The 19,354-nt window shown below is 40.6% G+C and overlaps 1 protein-coding gene across 1 annotated transcript in view; it reads right to left on the minus strand.

Annotated features, from left to right (window-relative positions):
• Positions 1 to 19,354, minus strand: part of SNX4 (sorting nexin 4) — a 32,854-nt gene that overhangs the window by 11,770 nt on the left and 1,730 nt on the right. The window contains exons 2-6 of the mRNA XM_010190621.1: positions 10,575 to 10,713; positions 10,348 to 10,497; positions 9,212 to 9,259; positions 5,283 to 5,338; positions 643 to 715 (exon numbers count right to left, since the gene is read on the minus strand). Coding sequence (XP_010188923.1) covers positions 643 to 715; positions 5,283 to 5,338; positions 9,212 to 9,259; positions 10,348 to 10,497; positions 10,575 to 10,713 — 466 coding nt within the window. The remainder of the gene's footprint in view (positions 1 to 642; positions 716 to 5,282; positions 5,339 to 9,211; positions 9,260 to 10,347; positions 10,498 to 10,574; positions 10,714 to 19,354) is intronic.

Here is a 19,354-nt window from a genome sequence, read left to right on the forward strand (position 1 = left end):
TCCATCAAAAGTTAAATCCCTGTTGAACATACTAAAAGGCAGCATCATGCTCCTCACTATTGGAATTATAATTTACTATTTTCTTTTTGTGACTTTTAAAGAAAATTAAAATCTTCTACTCTCACTCAACCCATAGAGTTTCAATGATGAAAACATTATTCATTACAGATCGAACAACAACCTAAAACAGAAAAGGTGTGCTGGAAAGCATGGACGAGTCATACTACAAGCTCTGGAAAACAGTATTATATGTCTGACCAGAAACAGTGTTCTGGGGCACTTCCCAGCTCAGACACCCAGCAAACAAGTTGCTTTTGCTGAGTAAAGAGAAGCAGACATCTCAATCCTCTTTAAAACACCTCCCTCTGATATGTGACCATTAGGGGAAAGGGCAGATTAGCAACATGCATCTGCTGGCTCCTCCAACGACTCAACCATCACATTTGGAAACCTTTCCCCCTAAATCTGTAGTGTCAGCACCCCCCTCCTTGCCATCTCCTGCCCCACACTCCAGAGCCAGACTCTCTCAGGCAAAACTGCCCTAATTCTAGAGCACACATCCCAGTTCTCTTGATTAAACAAGAAATACTGCCTTAAAAATAAATTATACTATTTGTCACGACACACATGGGAAATACTTACAGCTCTGACTCGCAGAAGGTGTGATATGACAGACTGCAGTTCATCGCTATAGTGTTTTAGCTCAGTAAATCTCCTGGGAGCAGGAAACAGATAGTACATCATTAGCCATCATGAAAGCGAGCTTTCACACAACGCAAGATAAAGCCACAACACTACAGCCAGCGAGGCTGAGCCTGGATTATGTTGAGGTGGAATTAGCTGAAGACTCCTAAAGAAGGGGCTGCAGAGTTTAATTTCCCTAAAGTGAACAGCCCAACACTTGCTTAACCTTTTTTTTTTTTAATGTAAAAGATGAAGGTTCAGAACAATTTGAGAGCTAAGTTTTTATGAAATATACATAAACTGAAATTACTACATCATTGTGTTGCATTTTTTTCTAAATTGGATTTATAAAAGCAAGCATGAGTGAACAGGAAAGCATCTAATAAGTGCAAAGCCAAAGTCTGCTGAAGCATACACACGTCTTAATAAAAACGTGTTCACACTTCTGCTCTGACAAAGATGCTTTACTTTGTTTTTACTGTTGCCTTTCAGAAGCTCAAGGAAGCATTCACAATGATCACAATTCCTCTAAGGCTAAGCCGTACAGTCACTGTAACCAGTTATATCTGAAACCCTGCTGAGACCTGTACCTGCACAGCAGTCACGCAAGACTAAAATCATTCGGGTCACCACCGCTTAGCAAGGTACCAGCAGGTAACCCCACTGCAAGTGACCACGTGCACGCTGCTGGCCTGCCACCACTGAAGGGAAGAGGCATTTTATCCATGACCCCGGTTAAACCTTGGTGGTAGATGAAGCTGATAAGTTTGGCTCATGCTAATGACGAAGTCAAATCAGTTGCCACAGCTTTGACAGTGACAATTAAGCAATTGAGCCACAGAACCGGCCATCTGTATACATAAACACTCCCTGCTACACACAAGTCAAACTCTACCTATTTTGGTACACAAGAATGTATTTCATCCAGATGGGAACCCAGAAACAGCTTTACCTAAATTACTAAACAATGATCTGAAAACGAGCAAACGCAGAAGAACACAACTACAATTAAGGAACGGGAAAGTAAGATTAGCCTTCCAGGTTGATGTTAAGCACTAAAACCTTCACTCCTCCTCCCATCGCAGGCACAGTCAGGCTTTGTGTTTCAGAACAGTTTGTACCCAAGAGGTCTCACTGAAATGAGTCAGGTCACTTGTTCTGAGTGACCAAGTACGAAATTGCAGGGATTTTCATTTAACACCTCTTCTTCCCCTGCCAGGAAGTCTTCCCCCAAAATATTCCCCTCCTCACATTCAGGAAGTAGGAGCTTTATTACCATTTCTAATATTTTTGATCTCCAAGGAGCATCTTTTATAAGACTATGACACACACAGGGTTAAAGTACATAAAAAGATTTAAAAGCCAGCAGAGAAACTGTATGGAAAGAATAAATATAGTCATTGATCTGCACAGCGGGGTTTGGAGAGCAACCTTTTCAGTTTACACTTTATAAAATATGCACCAGGGCTGAATGTCAGACAGCTGCAGACACGTACAGTGAAGATATTTGAAATAATTGAACTAAAAACAAAAGATTAAAAAGCATGCCTTCGGCTCAGGAAGACTCCTCTTTCCACTCCAGAAATTTATAATGAAAAAGTATTATTTATCCTGTTTTGTGGCAAGAAAACTTTTAAAAACGCTCCCTGAAGGCAAGTCAGGAACCTAAGAGGACTTTCAGCATCCTGGACTCCAGCAGCAGTACATTTTTTCTCATGCTAATTCCTCCTCCATTAAAAATAAAATTATAATTAAATCACCACTTCAGAACCACGCTGTCTTCTTTTTATTGTCTCAAAAAACATAAACCGAAGTGATGCTATTTTTTGCCCCATCTTCTGTGAAGATTGGAAATTTTACTATAATCTTTCAGGAAAAATTGTTGTTAAACTGGTGGTGTTGCAGGTCAAAGGTTTATTTCTCAACTATTTGCTTAAGCACTAATCATTGCTCATGTAAAAAAAAAAATTAAGATCCGTAATTATAAAAGTAATTTCCAAACTGAGTTTGGCAAGGCACACAAAGGAATATTTACTTTCCAGTGCATCATAACAACACAAGTGTGAAACAAGACAGTTTCGGCACTCAGTAACTGAAGCAAGCACAGCACTTTTCCTTTGGTTTTACTGGTTCTGCAACAGTACCAACAGCCTAGAGATTTCATTGAGCTGTTAAGTAGAACATCAGACACAAATCAGAATACTTTGGGCCACATTGCTGTAGAAACACCACTAGGCTTCTCATAAAAAATAGTTTTTAGCATTAAAAATATTTGAGGGTAATGGCAAAGAAGAAAATATCATTTACAGTGGACAGTATTTAAACATAAGTTAGTTACTTTGTGCGTTTTGTTCAGCAGAACTCCCCCCTACATCAGGGAGGGCAGCACCATTTTCCTGTTCTGTGAAGGAAGATATTACAAGAACTGTTCACTAAAGAACAAGCCACTTGCCCAACTAACCAGACAAAAAAAAAGGAGATTTTTGGTGTCTGTGTTTTTTGGTGTTTTTTTTTTTATTGGGGGGGGGGTTGGTTTTGTTTGTTTGTAGTTTTGGGGGGTTATTTTGTTTGGGTCTTTTGTTTGTCTGTTTTTTAAATTCTGCCACAGAATTAAAAGTGTTTCTAAAGAAACTTTTCACCAAGAAGAAAGCTGCTGTTTTGATTACAGCACAGAGAGAGAACAAGAGGATGGGTGCCACAAGGCTGAATTAGAGGCGTGCAGCAGATAAAAAATTACCTCTGAGTATCAGATGACCATGTTTTATCACCATATAATCCCACAGTAATTGCTTCCCACAGGAGGAGGTTTAGTTTCCAGTCTATATTTGAATTCCGAGAGCAGCATCGTTTCAGCTGCTTAAAGCTCCTCGCATTGCTCCAAGCTGAAGGGTGCAGCTCCACAGCACTGCGAGGCAATCTGGACTGGGAACTGCAGCTCTTCTTCACCTGAACCCTTCCTGGTCCAAGAGGACACAAGCCTACACTCCACACTGCAGTCAGAGCTTCTGTTTCGGCAAGGTGAGCTTGCTGCACCCACAGAACCACTCAGACACACAAGCACCAAGGGCAGTGCAGAGGGGTAAGATGTCAGAGTCCAGGCAGCTCAAGCACCAAGTGTGCCAGGCAGAGCAAGGCACTATTCCTCCTGTTAAAGCCACATGTGCTATACTAAATACTCTCCCTGAACTTTAAAAAATACAAGTTATGCTCATCAGTTGTTTATTAAACATCTTGTATCTGAAAGTTCAATTTGGAAGCTATGTAGAACAGAAAAGCACACGTCATATCTCTTAAGCGCTGTGAAATCTCTATTGAGAGACAGATACTCTGGGACTGTTTTTGTTACAAGCCCCTCCTCATGTTTTCCTTGCATAAACTCTTTTCCTGCTTTTTACCAAGCCTCTTCTCACAGCAGCTTTGCTCTCTTGAAACATTAACTTTCCTCAAAAGATGACAGTATATTCATCATCTCAGCCTTAACCAGTCTTGCCCATCTATGCCTGCCGTGAAAGCAGGAAAAGCTAATTCCTACTAGCCACAAAGATGGAGGATGAAGCATTCAAGCAAGGGGCCAATTTCACTTGTAGCTACTAAAATAATTGCTGTCCTTTGATACCATTCATGAATGTTATCTTTTAGATTAAACCCTAGCGAAAAGTTTCCTTGTTGCCAAAGAAGGCTGCAAAAGCAAACAATAAAAAAGGAGAGACTGCACCAATTCACAAATAGGTCTAGAAAGAGGTTCAGAAAGGTGTGTACCCTCTAATGTCCTTAATGCAATACCCACAGGTGCTAGGGAGGTACAAAGAGAGCAGATAACAGAAAGCAGTCATGGACTCTCCCTAAATAGGGTCTCCTATTGCCTCTATCAGACAGCAGATGAACCCAGAAGGGCACTTCATGCAGGTCTCCATTGCTTATGGATGGAAAACAGCAGCATCTCCTGACGCTACTGCTGCACACTGTTGTTCCTAACTATTGCAGAAGTAGAAACTCTCGTTCTACCCTTCTCCCATCACCTAGGGTGTGATGAACCTCCCACTACACATCCTGACAATTCTGACCAGTTTTTGGATGCAGTAGATTGCTCCAGTGCCTCTCCCAGAGCTCCTCAAGCTGCAACAGAGCTGAGCTGACCTCCGGACATCCAAAAGCATCTGTGAAAATTGGCAGCTTGAAGAGAACTCTGAACTGCAACACCAGGATGCCTGCATCCAGGACTGCACACCAACAGATTTTTGGAAAGCCCTGCTATCAATATGCATTCTGTTTAGGCTTGTAAAGATTTCTTTCCAAACAAGTATTAAGAGGTTCTTTTTCTGAGTGTGTTTTTTTGTGTCCTTTCCTTTTAATCTAGCTAAAATGAAAGACTCATTTTGCATAAAGCGATGGCATTTTTCTGAATGTTTCCTGCTTCTAGAAACAGGAATTTATCAAACCTTTTTACATTATCTTCTTATTTGGCTTCTCTTAAGACTTAAAGTGTAGAAAGAATTTCTTTTCTAACTTTATTCTAAGGATATAGAATATTCCGTCAGCTGAAGTTACAATTGTAACTGAAAAAGGGAAAGGGAGGGAGGAGGGATGTGGAATCTTACTTGTCTGGGTTTTTCACTCTGAATGTTGCATTAAGAGCTTTTAATCTGGAATCTGCCTGAAAAAAAAAAAGAGGGAAAAAAAGCTTTGTTAATTTAATGCAATTAAATTACAGTGACAAAAGAAGTCTCAGCCTTCTGGTAGCACCATTAGAAAAAAAACCTGCCTTCCTGGTAGATTTAAATCTTCAAACATTGAACGAGTTGGCACTAGCTGTCCTGCATGCCAGATTTTTTTAATAAAAAGTCAAAAAACTACGCTATTTTTGTGGACTAGGATGTAAACAGCATCCACTAAAATTAAGCTAGTATAATCCAAATCCCACAAAACCAGTCCTTCTTAAAAAGTTACACAAATCATGGAGTTAAGATACCCCACGCTACATTCTTTTCAGATGAAGCAGTTAGGTAACATAAAACCATATGGACAAACTATTTTATATTTTTCAAACCAAATAAAACCGGTGGTAGAGTGACCTCTATATGCTCTTTATTACTAGGAACAGTTCCCCAGTGAAATCAAAATCTTATATACGGCGTTCTCTTATTTTACGACTTGCTTTACAGAAAATATGTAATTTGTATATCAGAATAGAGCCATTTTAATGCAGTGTTCTTTTCTATAACAGAGCATATACAAGTCTCCACAGAATAAAGTTCAATGTCTAATTTAAAAACTAATTGGCTACTTTACATTTTGAGATGTTGGTTTACCAAAGCCTGCAAGAGCAGAATGGAACCTCTCTAAGGAGGTGGGGGTTTCTTCAGTTTAATTGAACATTAAACTGCAATGGGTATTTACTCTTAATAAGACACCAACACGAATGAGATACCCCAGCCTCATCCACAGAGGTCCCACATCACAACTCTCCATTTCTATATGGCATTTTCCACACAGCTCACTTAGGGCTCATCTGTACTGACGAAAACTCCAACTCCAGGAAATTGGCTGGAGTTTACTTTTGATCAAAACATCCCTCTTTTCAGTGACAGAAAAAGAAACAAACACATCTTGTGAGGTGTACAGATTTCCTGTAGCGTACTCTTTTACCTAACAGACTGTGCCACAACTGCTAGCAGGGAGTTACTTCAGCACTGTTTGTTAGTGCTGGTATACAACACCGGAATATTTTGTGCACTGTTACAGTCAGCTTGGAGCTCAAAGAGCTAATTTGCATCTGACAGTGAAGGGAACACCGTGTCTTCCCAGATCAAGAAGAGAGTCCTTCCTTTAGAGCCCTTGCAATAATTTCTATAGATGGGATAGTCTCAAAACGATGCCTGCTTTACCTCCCACTGTGCTATTGCTGAGCAGAAGACACCTCTACTTGAATATTTCTGCAAGTTCCTTTCACCTGGAACTGCCTCCATATCCGGAGGACACCAAGAAGAGCATCCAAGTCAAGGGAAAAGCAGCTTCTTTCTTGTAAGTACGATGAGAGGAACTGATGAAAATTTTGCTAACTTTAGCTGTCCTTCCAGTCACCAAACCACCAACCCAAAACATAATCCACAAACTGAAAGGTAAATGAATCAAGCCTGCAAGACTAAGACTGACTGACACGAAGAAAGCAGGTTTATCACTGCTACACACAGCACTCCTCTAAGAATAACTTGCCAAGGGAAGACAAAGGCAGCGTGGGGAAGCACATCCAAAATAGCACAAGGAACACAAAACACTGCAGCAACTCCACGTCCCAGCCTGCTTATTCAGAGTGCTCCATCGGCTTGTATGGCCTTGGACCTCTACTACGGTATCCTAACACATTACTACACGAGCCAGTTAGATTTCAGGTCATTCATATGCACCTACATGTACCCCTCACACATTCTCTCACAGTACAAACGCCATCCAGGTACACTGACATTAAATCAGAGTCCTTCTCTCTAAGTAGCTCTTTCACAGAATACTGTGTTTACTTTCAAACAGCAGGCACCAAAGTCATCTGAGTTTGCTGGGACAGCATCCACATTCAGTAGGTTTAGACTTGAAATGGATCAGTTCCTAAGCTAGAGCAAGTTTTTGCCTTTTGTTACAGACCTAAGTAGTGCTCTGCAGGAAGAGCTCAGTAAGTACACCAGGACTGTCGGGCAGGAACCAAGGCCCTGCCAACGCTCAATGTCTAAGCAGTGTTATTTCCTTCTGGACATTAACAGCACAGTAACTCCCAGACACTGCTTTTGAGCATTTGTGCCACACAGAAAGCTGTTAGAAAAATGTCCAGTCTTAAGCTTGATTTAAAACTAATACACACAAGCATTTGAGAGAGGAACTCCCCATCAAATGAGGTACAGTCGAGAAGTTTTCAGACAGTTAATTCCTACTATGATCCTATAATCATTTAAGTAAACTAAAGAGAGAGGGGAATTTTCTCCTTCCTAAAGGAAGGGTTAAAATCCCAAGTGACAAACCCCTTGAAGAATAAAATTAAGTGCTGGGGGTGGGAGGGAGGAAAGGCATGATTTAATGATACACTTGGCAGAGTAAACAGTCTCCAACATCAACATTCAGGTATAACATACTACACAGCATTAATGCCCAATTTAAAGTTTGGTAAGCCCAGTTCAAACCCTCTGGGACAAAAAGACACATCCTGCTTTAATGCAGCAGCACGTAAACCAACGGTTTGATTCTAGTCTAAGACGTGCAGTGAATAGAGGTTTGTCCTCCAGTACAGTGCTAAACAATCTCCAGCCTTGAGGGCTTTATACTTCAGATGCTGAATACAGGAAAGACGCCTTTCCCTAGGATTTGCAAAAAGTTGGGGTTTTTTTTTCCTAAGGAAACAGGAACTGTAAAAGGGAAGGTGTACACACAATCAAATCCAGAAGGAAAACAGGATCTGCTCATCTCTCATTTAATCTACAATATGGTTTCAGGTAGGCAAATATCCTCAGCATTCTTTCTGCTATGAGCTTTCTTTCACAAACACCACTGTGTGCACTCCTGAACATACCCTGTCAGTACAGGCTTTCTGAACTCCTATGAGTATAAGCTGAAATAAAGATGTGTTGACTAGGAAAACACAGCTTGAGAGCTTTACCTTTTTTGCATTAGGAATACTAACAATATGCAAAGCCTACCATGATAGAAGATAATTATTATCAATTTAAGTTACCAGCAATAACCGTTAGTATCCAAGCCTCTTGAACACTGAGGATAAGGGCACCAGTTATTCTCTTTAGCTCTCACTGTTCAGAGTAATTCTTCAAAATCCATCTAGTTTTCAGTCATGATTTCATGAGAGTTGATCATGTTACAAAGAAACAAAAGCTCAGTATTTGTCTCCATGTAGTAACCTTTCCAGGCACAGCCCAGCAATCTATCAGCTTCTCAGATTCTTGTCCTGAACAAACACATGGCCTTTCATTACTTATTCCTCCAAGTCTTCCACCAGTTTACTCAGCCACCAACTTACTGATGTCAATGGGATAGCACTGCTTCAAGGCACATTCTATTGAGCAGTTTAGGGGCACCAAATCCATCTGTCTTAGTCCCTTTCAGCAGCTTATCCCTGTAGAGAAGTCCCCTTTTTTTTTTTTAATACACCTTGCACCTCTTACCAGGTTAAATCTGCACTCATCTTTAAAGTGATGCTAAACTAAACTGACAACACACAAAAGAACTATGGGGTCAAGTTTGTTAGTTTTAAAGCCTATAAGGATCCTAATTCTACATTACTAGTAAAACTACAAGGTTGAGCATTAAACATCAGCACATATTAACAAGGCTGCTACAGAATTTAACTGAAGTCTTACCTATTACATGGTAATAACAGCACAGTATTTTGTAGTGACAAGTATACAAAAAGCAATGCCTTTCACTCATTCTAACAGCAAACAACCTTTTATAAATATGAACAGTCTAAAACATGTTTGCTGGAGTATTTATGTGTCACAGTAGTCATGAGACAAACAATTACAGTCATTACCTTTAACTGAAATCCAGTCTCATTCACCATGTCTTTCCATCCACCTTCCTAAAAATACAGGAAAAGAATATCAGAGTGATGCCATAGCTTTTGCAAGTCCCTGTATCAGAAGGGCTTCTCTAGTAAGCCTGAGTTCTGCCTCAGCTCCCCTCCCCATGTCTTTTCTGGGGATAAGAAAATCTTATCCGGGATAAGAATAAGATGTCATTATGTTGTGCTTACATACTAATATCTCCCAAAAAACTCTCCTCTTCACTACTCAATTACCTCATTCTATCAGCTGGAGGGAGGAGCCACACAGCTTTGTCCAATGAAGTAGCTCAGCTCTTTAGAAAGAAAGTTATTATCCACTGCCTATTTAATTATCAGCAGCTCCAAGTACCTGTGCAGCTTGAGGTCAAGAACACATGGGCGACAACTGGTTAAGTGCACACACAGCCACCTCGCTCGTGTGCGGTGCTTGGTTGTCCACTGCGTTCAGTTCCTATACTCTGGTTCATCTACATACTATGCTGTGCTGTGGTTAACACACCTGCTCAGTCCGCTATTTGGGAATCTCTCATCATCAAAGTACAGACAAAAAAGAAACATCCAACATCTCCTGAAGTTGAAAACTGCAGAATGCAATGCTTTAGCTTACAACTGGATCACAACTTTTGTGATAACAGATTGTACCCATTTTGGACCACAACACGTATGAACAGATCATGATTCAAACCATAAAGCTAAAGAAACTGTGGCTATCCAAAGAGTGAATTGGAAGCCAGTATTGTCTGCAGCCAGCAGTACAGCACGCTAACTATGTCAGCTTTAGTTCTAGGGAAGCTTTCCCAACCAACACACATTAAGTTCCCAATATGCTGTCCCAGAGAGGTGGAAATTCTCTCTTAAGAGCCTTAAAACTAGACCGGGAAAAATAAGAAGTCCTAAGTTACATTAGAAGGCAAATTGTACAACTGCAATGGTACGTTAAGAAGCTTTTTGATGGACAAGCCTTTTCCATCTCAGGTTTATTCACATTGTCTATTCTTCTGTAGACAGGACAAGCTATGGCTCAATAGGAGGGAGAAAGAGCAAAGGGACATTATCTTAAATAAAGACATTAAAGAAAGCATTTAGAAAACACATCACTTTACCTGTGTTAAAAACGAATAAAAGATTTTGTCTTGGCAAAGAACAGGATGTGAAGCCACACGTAACAAGAAGTTTTCCAAACCGATTCTTCTCCTTTCCACAAAATCTGGATCCATATTATCTGCTGATAGCTTATGCCAAACAAAGTCAGCCTATTTAAACAGAAGAGTGTTAATAGTAAATAAACAATAAGCAATACAAAGGCAAGCTGCAGCCTCAGCTTCCTTACCCTTTTTTCTGGCAAAGGTGGCACAACAATATGTGGATAGGTGACTGACAAATAATTCCTCAGCAACTCAAATTCACTGTAACGTCGCCACAAGGAGTCCACTGGAGCACACTGTCCCTCGCTCTGGGACTCAACAGCTCTGAAAGATAAAACAGCAAATTTGAGCATTAGTAAGCAATCGCTTTCTCCCTCATAATCAGTACAAGTATAGCAAAGGCCCTAAAAATAACCACCCAGTAATGATCACTGCATAATTTGCCCATAATCTAAACTAACCTTAATTAATTTCATCTCTACATACCTCATTTAAAAATATTCATAAATTTCCGTCTGATAGCACTCAATTTTTTCAGGAACACAGGAGAAGCCAATGCATTTTCATCACAACACAAACAAACAGGTAGGTCACAGTCAAATAAATAGCCACACAAGGGACTTGGTTCACATCATTACAGAATTGGACATATTTCTCTTGGAACAGTGTTAGGCTCCAAGCCAGCACGATTTCACGAGCAGTTGAAGGATACAGAGAATTACAAGAAGGAATTTACTACTGAATGCAAAAAGCTTCACTTCAGAGGATAAAAACTGTCTTGCCTGCAACAGCTAGAACAGTTAAAATGTAACTTTAAAAATACTAAGAAATTTTAGTGGATATTTTTAGAAAAACATGGTAAATTTCAAAGAACTTTTTTTCCTGTCCAAAGTGATATCTTTGTATACTAAGAACTAAGGATATGTCGCCTAAAAGTAGGTATAAAACTGATGCATCTGAAAAATGTGTTGAAAACTTAAAGCCAGTATCACCTAGCAAGGGCTTAATGGATTTTGTTACTATAAAAGGAGAAATAATGGAATATTATAGGATTGAAAAGTAACATCAAAAATTAAAAAAAAAATTATCCTCCATACAAGACATTCAAAGCAACAGAAATACTCTGCAGGACCATAAAACAAGCACCAGGTCAGTAACGCTTCTTGGCAGTGACCATATGGCAGAATAAGCACATAGAGAGGCTTCAGACAAGGCACTTCACAGAAACCAGTGATGTCTGTGCCTGCCTTGGTTCTTACATTAAGTGACTCGTTAGCATAATTAGTACAAAGCACTCGCATAAACATAGACAAATCAGTATTAACTTTGTTATGAGATTATCAAAGAATAGCTGAGGTTTTAAGAAACTCCACAGGTCTGCAGTCCAACCCCCGTGCTCAGAGCAGGTTGGGTTTTGAACATCTCCAAGGACAGAGACTCCAACCCCACACGGGCCAACCCATCCCCATGTCTGGCCACTCTCACAGTAAAGAGGATTTCTCATGCTTAAATGGAATTTCCCATCATTGAATCTGTGGTCGCTGTCTCCTGTCCTCTCCCTGTACATCACAGAAACTCCCCCTTCTTCACCTCCCTCACCAGGTACTGATACCCATTGCTAAGATCCCTCTCTCAGCCTCTCCCCAGACATCAAACACTCCAAGCACTTCATCTTCATGGCCCTTCACTGGACTTGCACTATGTCCACATCCTTCTTGTGCTGGGGAGCCCAGAACAGGACGTTCTGAACTACAAGTACTTACTCATATGGTACTCAATAGAATAGCATACTACAGTATTTCTTCCAGCAGAGTTCAGGCTACACACTTCTTCAATTCACAAGAACTTTCTGAAGTAAAGCTTTAAAAACATCTAAATAGCACGCAAATTACTCATTTTTTAAGCCATTCTTAAGCTACAAGGTTGGACTTCTAATGACCTTACTGAAAAGTGAACAATCCCACCCTAGAGCAGCCTGAAATATTTGATAAACTTACCCAAAATACAGAAATGCTTTGTCATCCATTTCTGAACTCCCATTAAAGAGGAATAACATTGCTATACCCTCTTGTTTAAAAAAAAAAAAGCAGGATGGTTACATGTTGAGGTTGAAGTAATGTAACACAGAATTACGCAACATAAATTGTTTAAATGAGCAAGGCAGAAAGTTTTCTGTATACCTGTCCTTGCCTTGTGGAAAGGACATTTATTCCAGGTGCTTGAATGAAAATGAAAAAAAAAAATCACAAGGAGGAAGAAAAATGAATGTATTCATAAGCATTCAACAAACTTCTGCAGATTAAAACTGTCTGAGACTGACTAAAAACCAAAAAAACAGCTCACTGATGGCAGCCACTAAATTGCACTGCAAGTGTCCCACATGATTCTTCCCTATTAGAGTATTTCAACTCAACCAAGTTGCAACTGCAGTCACAGAGTTTTGAAGAGGTAAGCTCGGCTCGGCGCTGGGCTGACAGGCCGTGCAGCATTCCTCCCTACGTGAACGTTGCACAGGTTCAACATTTCAAGAACACTTCAGCTAAAAGCAGGCATCTAGTGATTGTACAATTGCTGAGTTGGAGGTAAGTTTAAATAGATGAAGTATTAAGATACAGTGCCCCAGAAAATCAGTTGTTTAGTTGAAAGCTGAAGGCACAAACCTGACTTTCTTCGAGGAGAAATTCAATCATATAACGGCTTGGGTTGGAATGGACCTTAAAACTCATCCAGTCCAACACCTGCCATGGGCAGGGACACCTCCCACCAGACCAGGGTGCCCAAAGCCCCATCCAACCTGGCCTCGAACACTTCCCTGGGCAACCTGTGCCAGTGTCTCACCACCCTCACAGTAAAGAATTTCTTCCTAATTTCTAGTCTAAATCTCCCCTCTTCCAGTTTAAAACCATTCCCCCCGTTCTATCCCTACCTGCCCTTGTAAAAAGTCCCTCCCCAGCTTTCCCATAGGACCCCTTCAGGACCTAGAAGACTACAAGAAGATCCCCCTGGAGCCTTCTCTTCTCCAGGCTGAGCAGCCCCAACTCTCTCAGCCGGTCCTCATAGGGGAGGTGCTCCAGCCCTCTGATCATCTTTGTGGCCTCCTCTGGACCCACTCAAACAGCTCCATGGCCTTCTTATGATGGGAACCCCAACAAAACTGGCAGAGTTTGGTGAACAATCTGGCCACTGAAAACACTCACATAAAACTACTTCAGAATTAGGGATCCTTTTAACCTTCAGCAGCCATCAACCAGTTGCACTGACTTACACCATGGGTTTCAAGGGCACTACTTCTGCATGGGTTGTTATTAACCCCTAAGCAAGACTGCCACTATCAATAAACCATAGGATTATGGAGACCCTGCCTCAAAACAGACTGTAGAAGCAAACATGAGCAGGACTACCCCGAGAACCCAGCCACATCCCAGGAGGACCCATCTGTGCTGCAGATAGAGATGCTGCTGCACCAGCAGGAAAACACCAGACTCACCTAGAGCTGGGCAGATGCACTGCACAGAGCAAAGACTGTGGCCACCCTTACTCTAAAGGCAGGAGGGCTACAGATGTAGATCTCAGACCTAGAACAAGATCTCCGTAACATAAAGGAAGAGAGGAAGCAAAAAACCCTGCAGGATGCATTTGGTCCACTGCTATTAAATGTCTCTGCCACTCCTATGCATAACCATTCCCTAGCCACAGCAAGTGCAACCCTGGGACTGGCGCAGGGGCTGTGTTTAACTGGCTCTTCTTTACAGCTCTGATTTTTCTGCAAGAGGAGAGTTTCATTATTCATCTTTTTTAAAAATGTAACTGAAGTTTAAGACTGACTGTGTCACCTCATAACTACAGGCAGGCTAGGTGTGCACACACCACCGACAGTTTATGGCAGCCTAACACATTTCAGACATACAGTAGAGTTACAGAGGCTGAAGAAGTTACCACCAAATGTAAACTGCAAGAAGAACAGTCCACCTCATTTATAAAATATCATTCTTATTTTTCTTGTCAATACGAGTCCTTAAGGAAAAGTACTGCTAGCTGCAATTATTTTTCATCTCCATTTAACTTGTTCTATGGGCTTACACTGCCAAGGGCAACTTCAAATATAAGAGTTTTCCATCTCCTGAATACAAAATGCTTAGAAAAGTTCATTTGGTATGTACTTAAGCGTTGTCTTCTGCCTCTAACCCAATCAATTCCCAATGCAGTGCAAGTCTAATCTTACATTTATCACTTTCTGAATAACCTATCGTATCAAGCAAGTCAGCACAATGACAAATGAAAAGGAGTTTATCTTTCAAGGAAGTTTCTGGTCCAGACATTCATAAGTCGTCTTCAAGTGCTATTCTGTAGAAACAGAGTTTCACAAGATGTTAGAAAAGAAGTATCCCAAATTTTGGTAGTATCTGGGCAGCCAGGAGAGTCACATTATCATTATCATTTCAATAGTTTTAACACCACAAGTGTGTGAAAAGAACTAAAGAGCAGTGTTCTGCTACAGACTAACAGGAAAAGAAGAAAACTTGAGAGAGGAGAAAACTTTATAAAATTCAAAGTGACCTCATAGATAGAAGGAATCTATGTTTGAAGAACCACATATACTCTACTTATGCAGAACAGATGACAGATCAGAAGAGAATGCACTTACATTTCACATTTCCATCCTACAAATATTGAAGGAAGGCAAACACACCAATAGGATCATCACATATTTTAATAGTGTAGCAGTCTATTTTTCATGTGTAAGGGTTCAGGTCACCACAGCATCAGTAAACTGCCATTGCATTGACATTCTATTGTCAGGTTGTAGATTAAGCTCTTAACACTTCACGACTGCTTTACAGAGTTAATTATAAACTAGAAGCAGCGAAGACCATATAGAGCCTTAACTGTGCAAAAAAAATTCTTAATATGCCTGCTCTATCAGCCTTGTACTCGTCAGAGTTAACAATAACACATCAGTTATTTAAAAAAAACCCAAACAAAACCAATAACCAGAGTAGTAACAGCTCAGTCCATGCACACACACAAAAGCGTCAAACAGAAATTAAACAGAAATTAAACAGGAACCAATATTTTAAAGGGCGAAGGCCCACAGCTTTATAGAGAAAGCCAGTCCTACACCAGAACAAACCACTGCTACCCCACAACAGAGATGCAGGCTCCTTGTTACTTGAAATTGTACGTCCACAGGGGCCTGGTGAACTCAAAGAGGCAGGACGCAGACTGACAGACCATGCCACTCACCACATCTTCCCTGCCCGCACTGAAGAAACTAAGGGAGTTTATTAGAGCTAAAGCCTACTGTCAATTTATTCTGACAACAGGCTAGGCTTCCCTGGGACTACATCAATCAAGCCTTACAACCCTTACGAGGGACACACAAGTCTCACACTATACCCTGAAGAAAAAGATTAAATTACAACTAGAGAACATGGAAGCTCAAACCTGCCTGCATATTTGTTCTTTTTTAGATAGAGTGCATCTGATATGACCCCAACGTAGTCCGAGTTACGTTTTCTGGCTGCAGTTGTTGCTTTTACCCTTATATAACACCGTTCTTGTTTTGGGCCAAAAGCAGTTCAAGAGACAAGTAAAGTGAGCAAGCGTGACAGCAAAACAGGCAGACAGACACTTGTCCAGAGCAACGTCTAGATGTTCTTTGCCACCCAACATTCCATCGCAAAAAGCTGCGCCCCAACAGTGGCAGACGTTTGCTGAGGTGCCATCGCACCACTGCTGCCCCGCGGGTTGGCATCTCTGCTGCCTGCACCACCAGCAGCGCCTGCTCTGGTCAGTCTTCCAACAGGTTCTGGTCTCTGGAGAGAGCAAAGCTGTGCTGGGAAAGTGGTGTACAACCCTCAGTTACGAGCCTGCATCCACACCACTGCCTTTGAAAGGAGGCAGTAAGTGTTTGAAACTGCATGGGTGGATTTGTGAAAGGCAAGCAAGATGAGAGAAATCTTTTTTTTTTTAATCACACCAAAATGTCTCCACCTGGTTACACGTGAGACCATAAAATATCACCAATTACAAGAGCATTTCTGCTCAGGAACCCCATCCCAGAAAGGAAGTAGAAATCCACAAAGGTACTCATTACACTTAATACCTTCATTACCATCTAATTTTTCAGACCACATTATGAACTCCACCATTAAATGCAAGTACTGCAGACCAGTTTCAATTAAGATTACAATCACTTGTTGACATTCAGTCAAACTTCCCAATTTGTTTGGGTTTCAAAAACAATATAATGCTTGTACAGTCTTCAGGCAGGAAAACCATATGTTTCCCCTCTAAGTACAGTTTTAACAATGCACGTTATTCATTGAATGAACCAACCTGCCTGAAAAAAAAATTAAAAGACAAAATTGAAACCTTCAGCTTTTACATTTGTAACTGATGTTATCATAAGTGATTAGAAGATTATATTACTCCAAAAGTCACGTTCATTTGCCTTAATTTGAAGTGCCAATGTGAAAACTTTAGTCCATCTAATTAACCTCTTCCCATTTCCCATTTAAAACTAATTATATTAAATGAGCCATTAAACAAATCTGAATGCAATAAAAAGAGAAACGGCTGCAAAATATTAAATCTGAAGAAGGAAATACATCCGTTTATTCCCCTGTGAAAGCAATCACCTCTTCAACTGCAGAAGCAACATCTTTGCTTTCAGTCTTTGACCTTCCAGTAGAGAAGTGACACTTCCACTCCTACAGCGGGCAAGGTTCGCTGTCTACACAGAGAAATGTCATTTTTGAAGGCCAGGCAACTTTGTTTGTTAGCTATCTAGAAATAGCCGCTGTATTTAGGCCTCAACACACATAAAAGCAACCCTTACAGACCAACTATGAACTTTATAAACCACCAAAAGTTACCTGGCAAGCTGTACGATGAAGGAGCAGTTCTCTTGTCAGAGGATTTTCACACCTGGGTGACGCCTTTTTTAAATACTATCACTAAAACAGTTCTCTTTATTTAACTAAAACGTACATCTACTGGGCAGGTTAATGATTCATAGTATCAATTCAGTAAAAACCAGCAGTAAAGTTTTCAGCCCCTCCACCTTCTTTCATCTTCTGACTCTCCCCCACTTGAAGCTCATGCTGAATTCAGACTTTCTTCCTTTTCCCCCCAATACCTCCTTTGGAGGCAGCAGACAAGTCTTTCTGACTCGCGATGACCAAAATCTGCAGTTTGCTGTTTTATCAGAAGACAGCTTATCTCTGCAGGCACTCATTCTGTGCCTCTCCCCAGGCAAACACGTGCCTGGGCTCTGCGCCTAGCCCAGCGTGCAACGGGAGATTTTGGGAAACAAACTCAAATAAAACTTAACAAAAAAACCTCCTAAAGTCCTACAGTGCAGCACTACTTCCACTGAACTGTGATCTGGCTGGCTACCGATTTCCAAGCTCATTTCGCCATCAGAAATTTTCTTTAGAAGTCCTTACAGTTTGGATGGGGAATCCAAGGTCCTGAGAGAAGCGGGTTATCACTCATGTCATAACTTAACTAAATAAATTGGAAAACTTTCCAAATACAGAAGGCAGAAATAAGATTAGTAACTTCCTCGGCCATACAAGGGGAATAACAAGCAAATACAGTGAGCCAGCCTGTCAAATTACTTTGGAAGGAAGTAATGGTGAGGAGGGCTGGGAACCAGGGATTCTGCTTTTAAGTAGTCAGCTATCAGGCTGCACAAAGTTGTGTCACTTTTTCCTGAAGCCACATTAAAAAAAAATAAATAAATAAAAAAGCAAGCTCTACTCATCTTGTGTGCCCAGGAGGCCTGGACTAGAGATCTGAAAGCCAGCAAGGACAGAAGCAAAGTTAGCTAATTGTAAGTGGCCCTGCACTAGAAGAGAAACTGTTGACTTTACAGGAGAACAGGAAAGAAAGGCATTAAAAAAGACCAAAATTAAAAGGAATTGCAGTTCATTAGCAGGGAGCACTTAGAGGTGTTCTGCATTCTGATAAATTTTCATCTGTCATGAAGAATAAAGAGTATAGGACCAGGAGTCAAATTCCAGGTTTTAAATTATCTCAATTCTTGCAGTTTTAGGAAGACTCTGGCAGGAGTCACAACTGCCTAGATTTCTAATAAGCAAGTCAGAATTTAAGTGAGCTCCTCGATATTTGCATCTTCCTTTAGTGATGTGCTGAGCACCTGCATTTCAAGGAGTAGTATTTCGTTGCACATCTTAATTATAAAAATTTCTATCTGCCTCAATGCCGTTGCCCACAAAGAGGTGGAAGTGTTCATCTGTTCTCACAGAGAGAATATAAAAACTAAGCTATTTTAAAATAACTGTATAGTTTAATGGAAGCTGTGAAACAAAGTGACTTCAAGACTAATTGAACGGAAATAGCTCACCACAAAAATCTACTTAGCTAATGCAGAAAGGTGTAAACCAAGAATAAAGGAGATGCTTTCAGGAAGCACGACCCTTGGAATTCGCTGAGGCTCGGCAGTCTACAACAGGGACGTTTGTTTTGTCTCAAGGAAAAAGATCTACCTGGAGGTGTAATATCACTTAAAAAAATCCCAAACAGAAGTCACATTGAAGTGTGAGAACAGTAATAAATCTTTTTGGTTTGAGAAGGAAAAGGAAGCAACACCATCACTCACATTTTGAAAACAGTTTCATCGGCACCAGTGAAAGTAACGAGTTAAAAGTTCAGGTACTCAGCTCCTGTCCTGTAACAAATATGCAGTGGCTGTAACTGCACCCATCTTGTGTCTCTTATTCACACAGATGCATGCAATTCCTCAATTCAAACTGAAATTAAATCCTAGATAGCAGTAACAGCAGAACTCCAGTTCACATAAATGTAATGCAACTATTATTAAGTGGTCTTCCTTTTATATTACTATAAACTCAGTTTTTGTTCTCCAGCTACAAAATATCCTATTACCCACAGACAAATTACTGTGAAGCCCACCTACAGCTACAGGCTCAGCAGG

The sequence above is a fragment of the Mesitornis unicolor genome, unplaced genomic scaffold, assembly GCF_000695765.1.
Source record: "Mesitornis unicolor isolate BGI_N332 unplaced genomic scaffold, ASM69576v1 scaffold33638, whole genome shotgun sequence".
Classification (NCBI taxonomy): Eukaryota; Metazoa; Chordata; class Aves; order Mesitornithiformes; family Mesitornithidae; genus Mesitornis; species Mesitornis unicolor.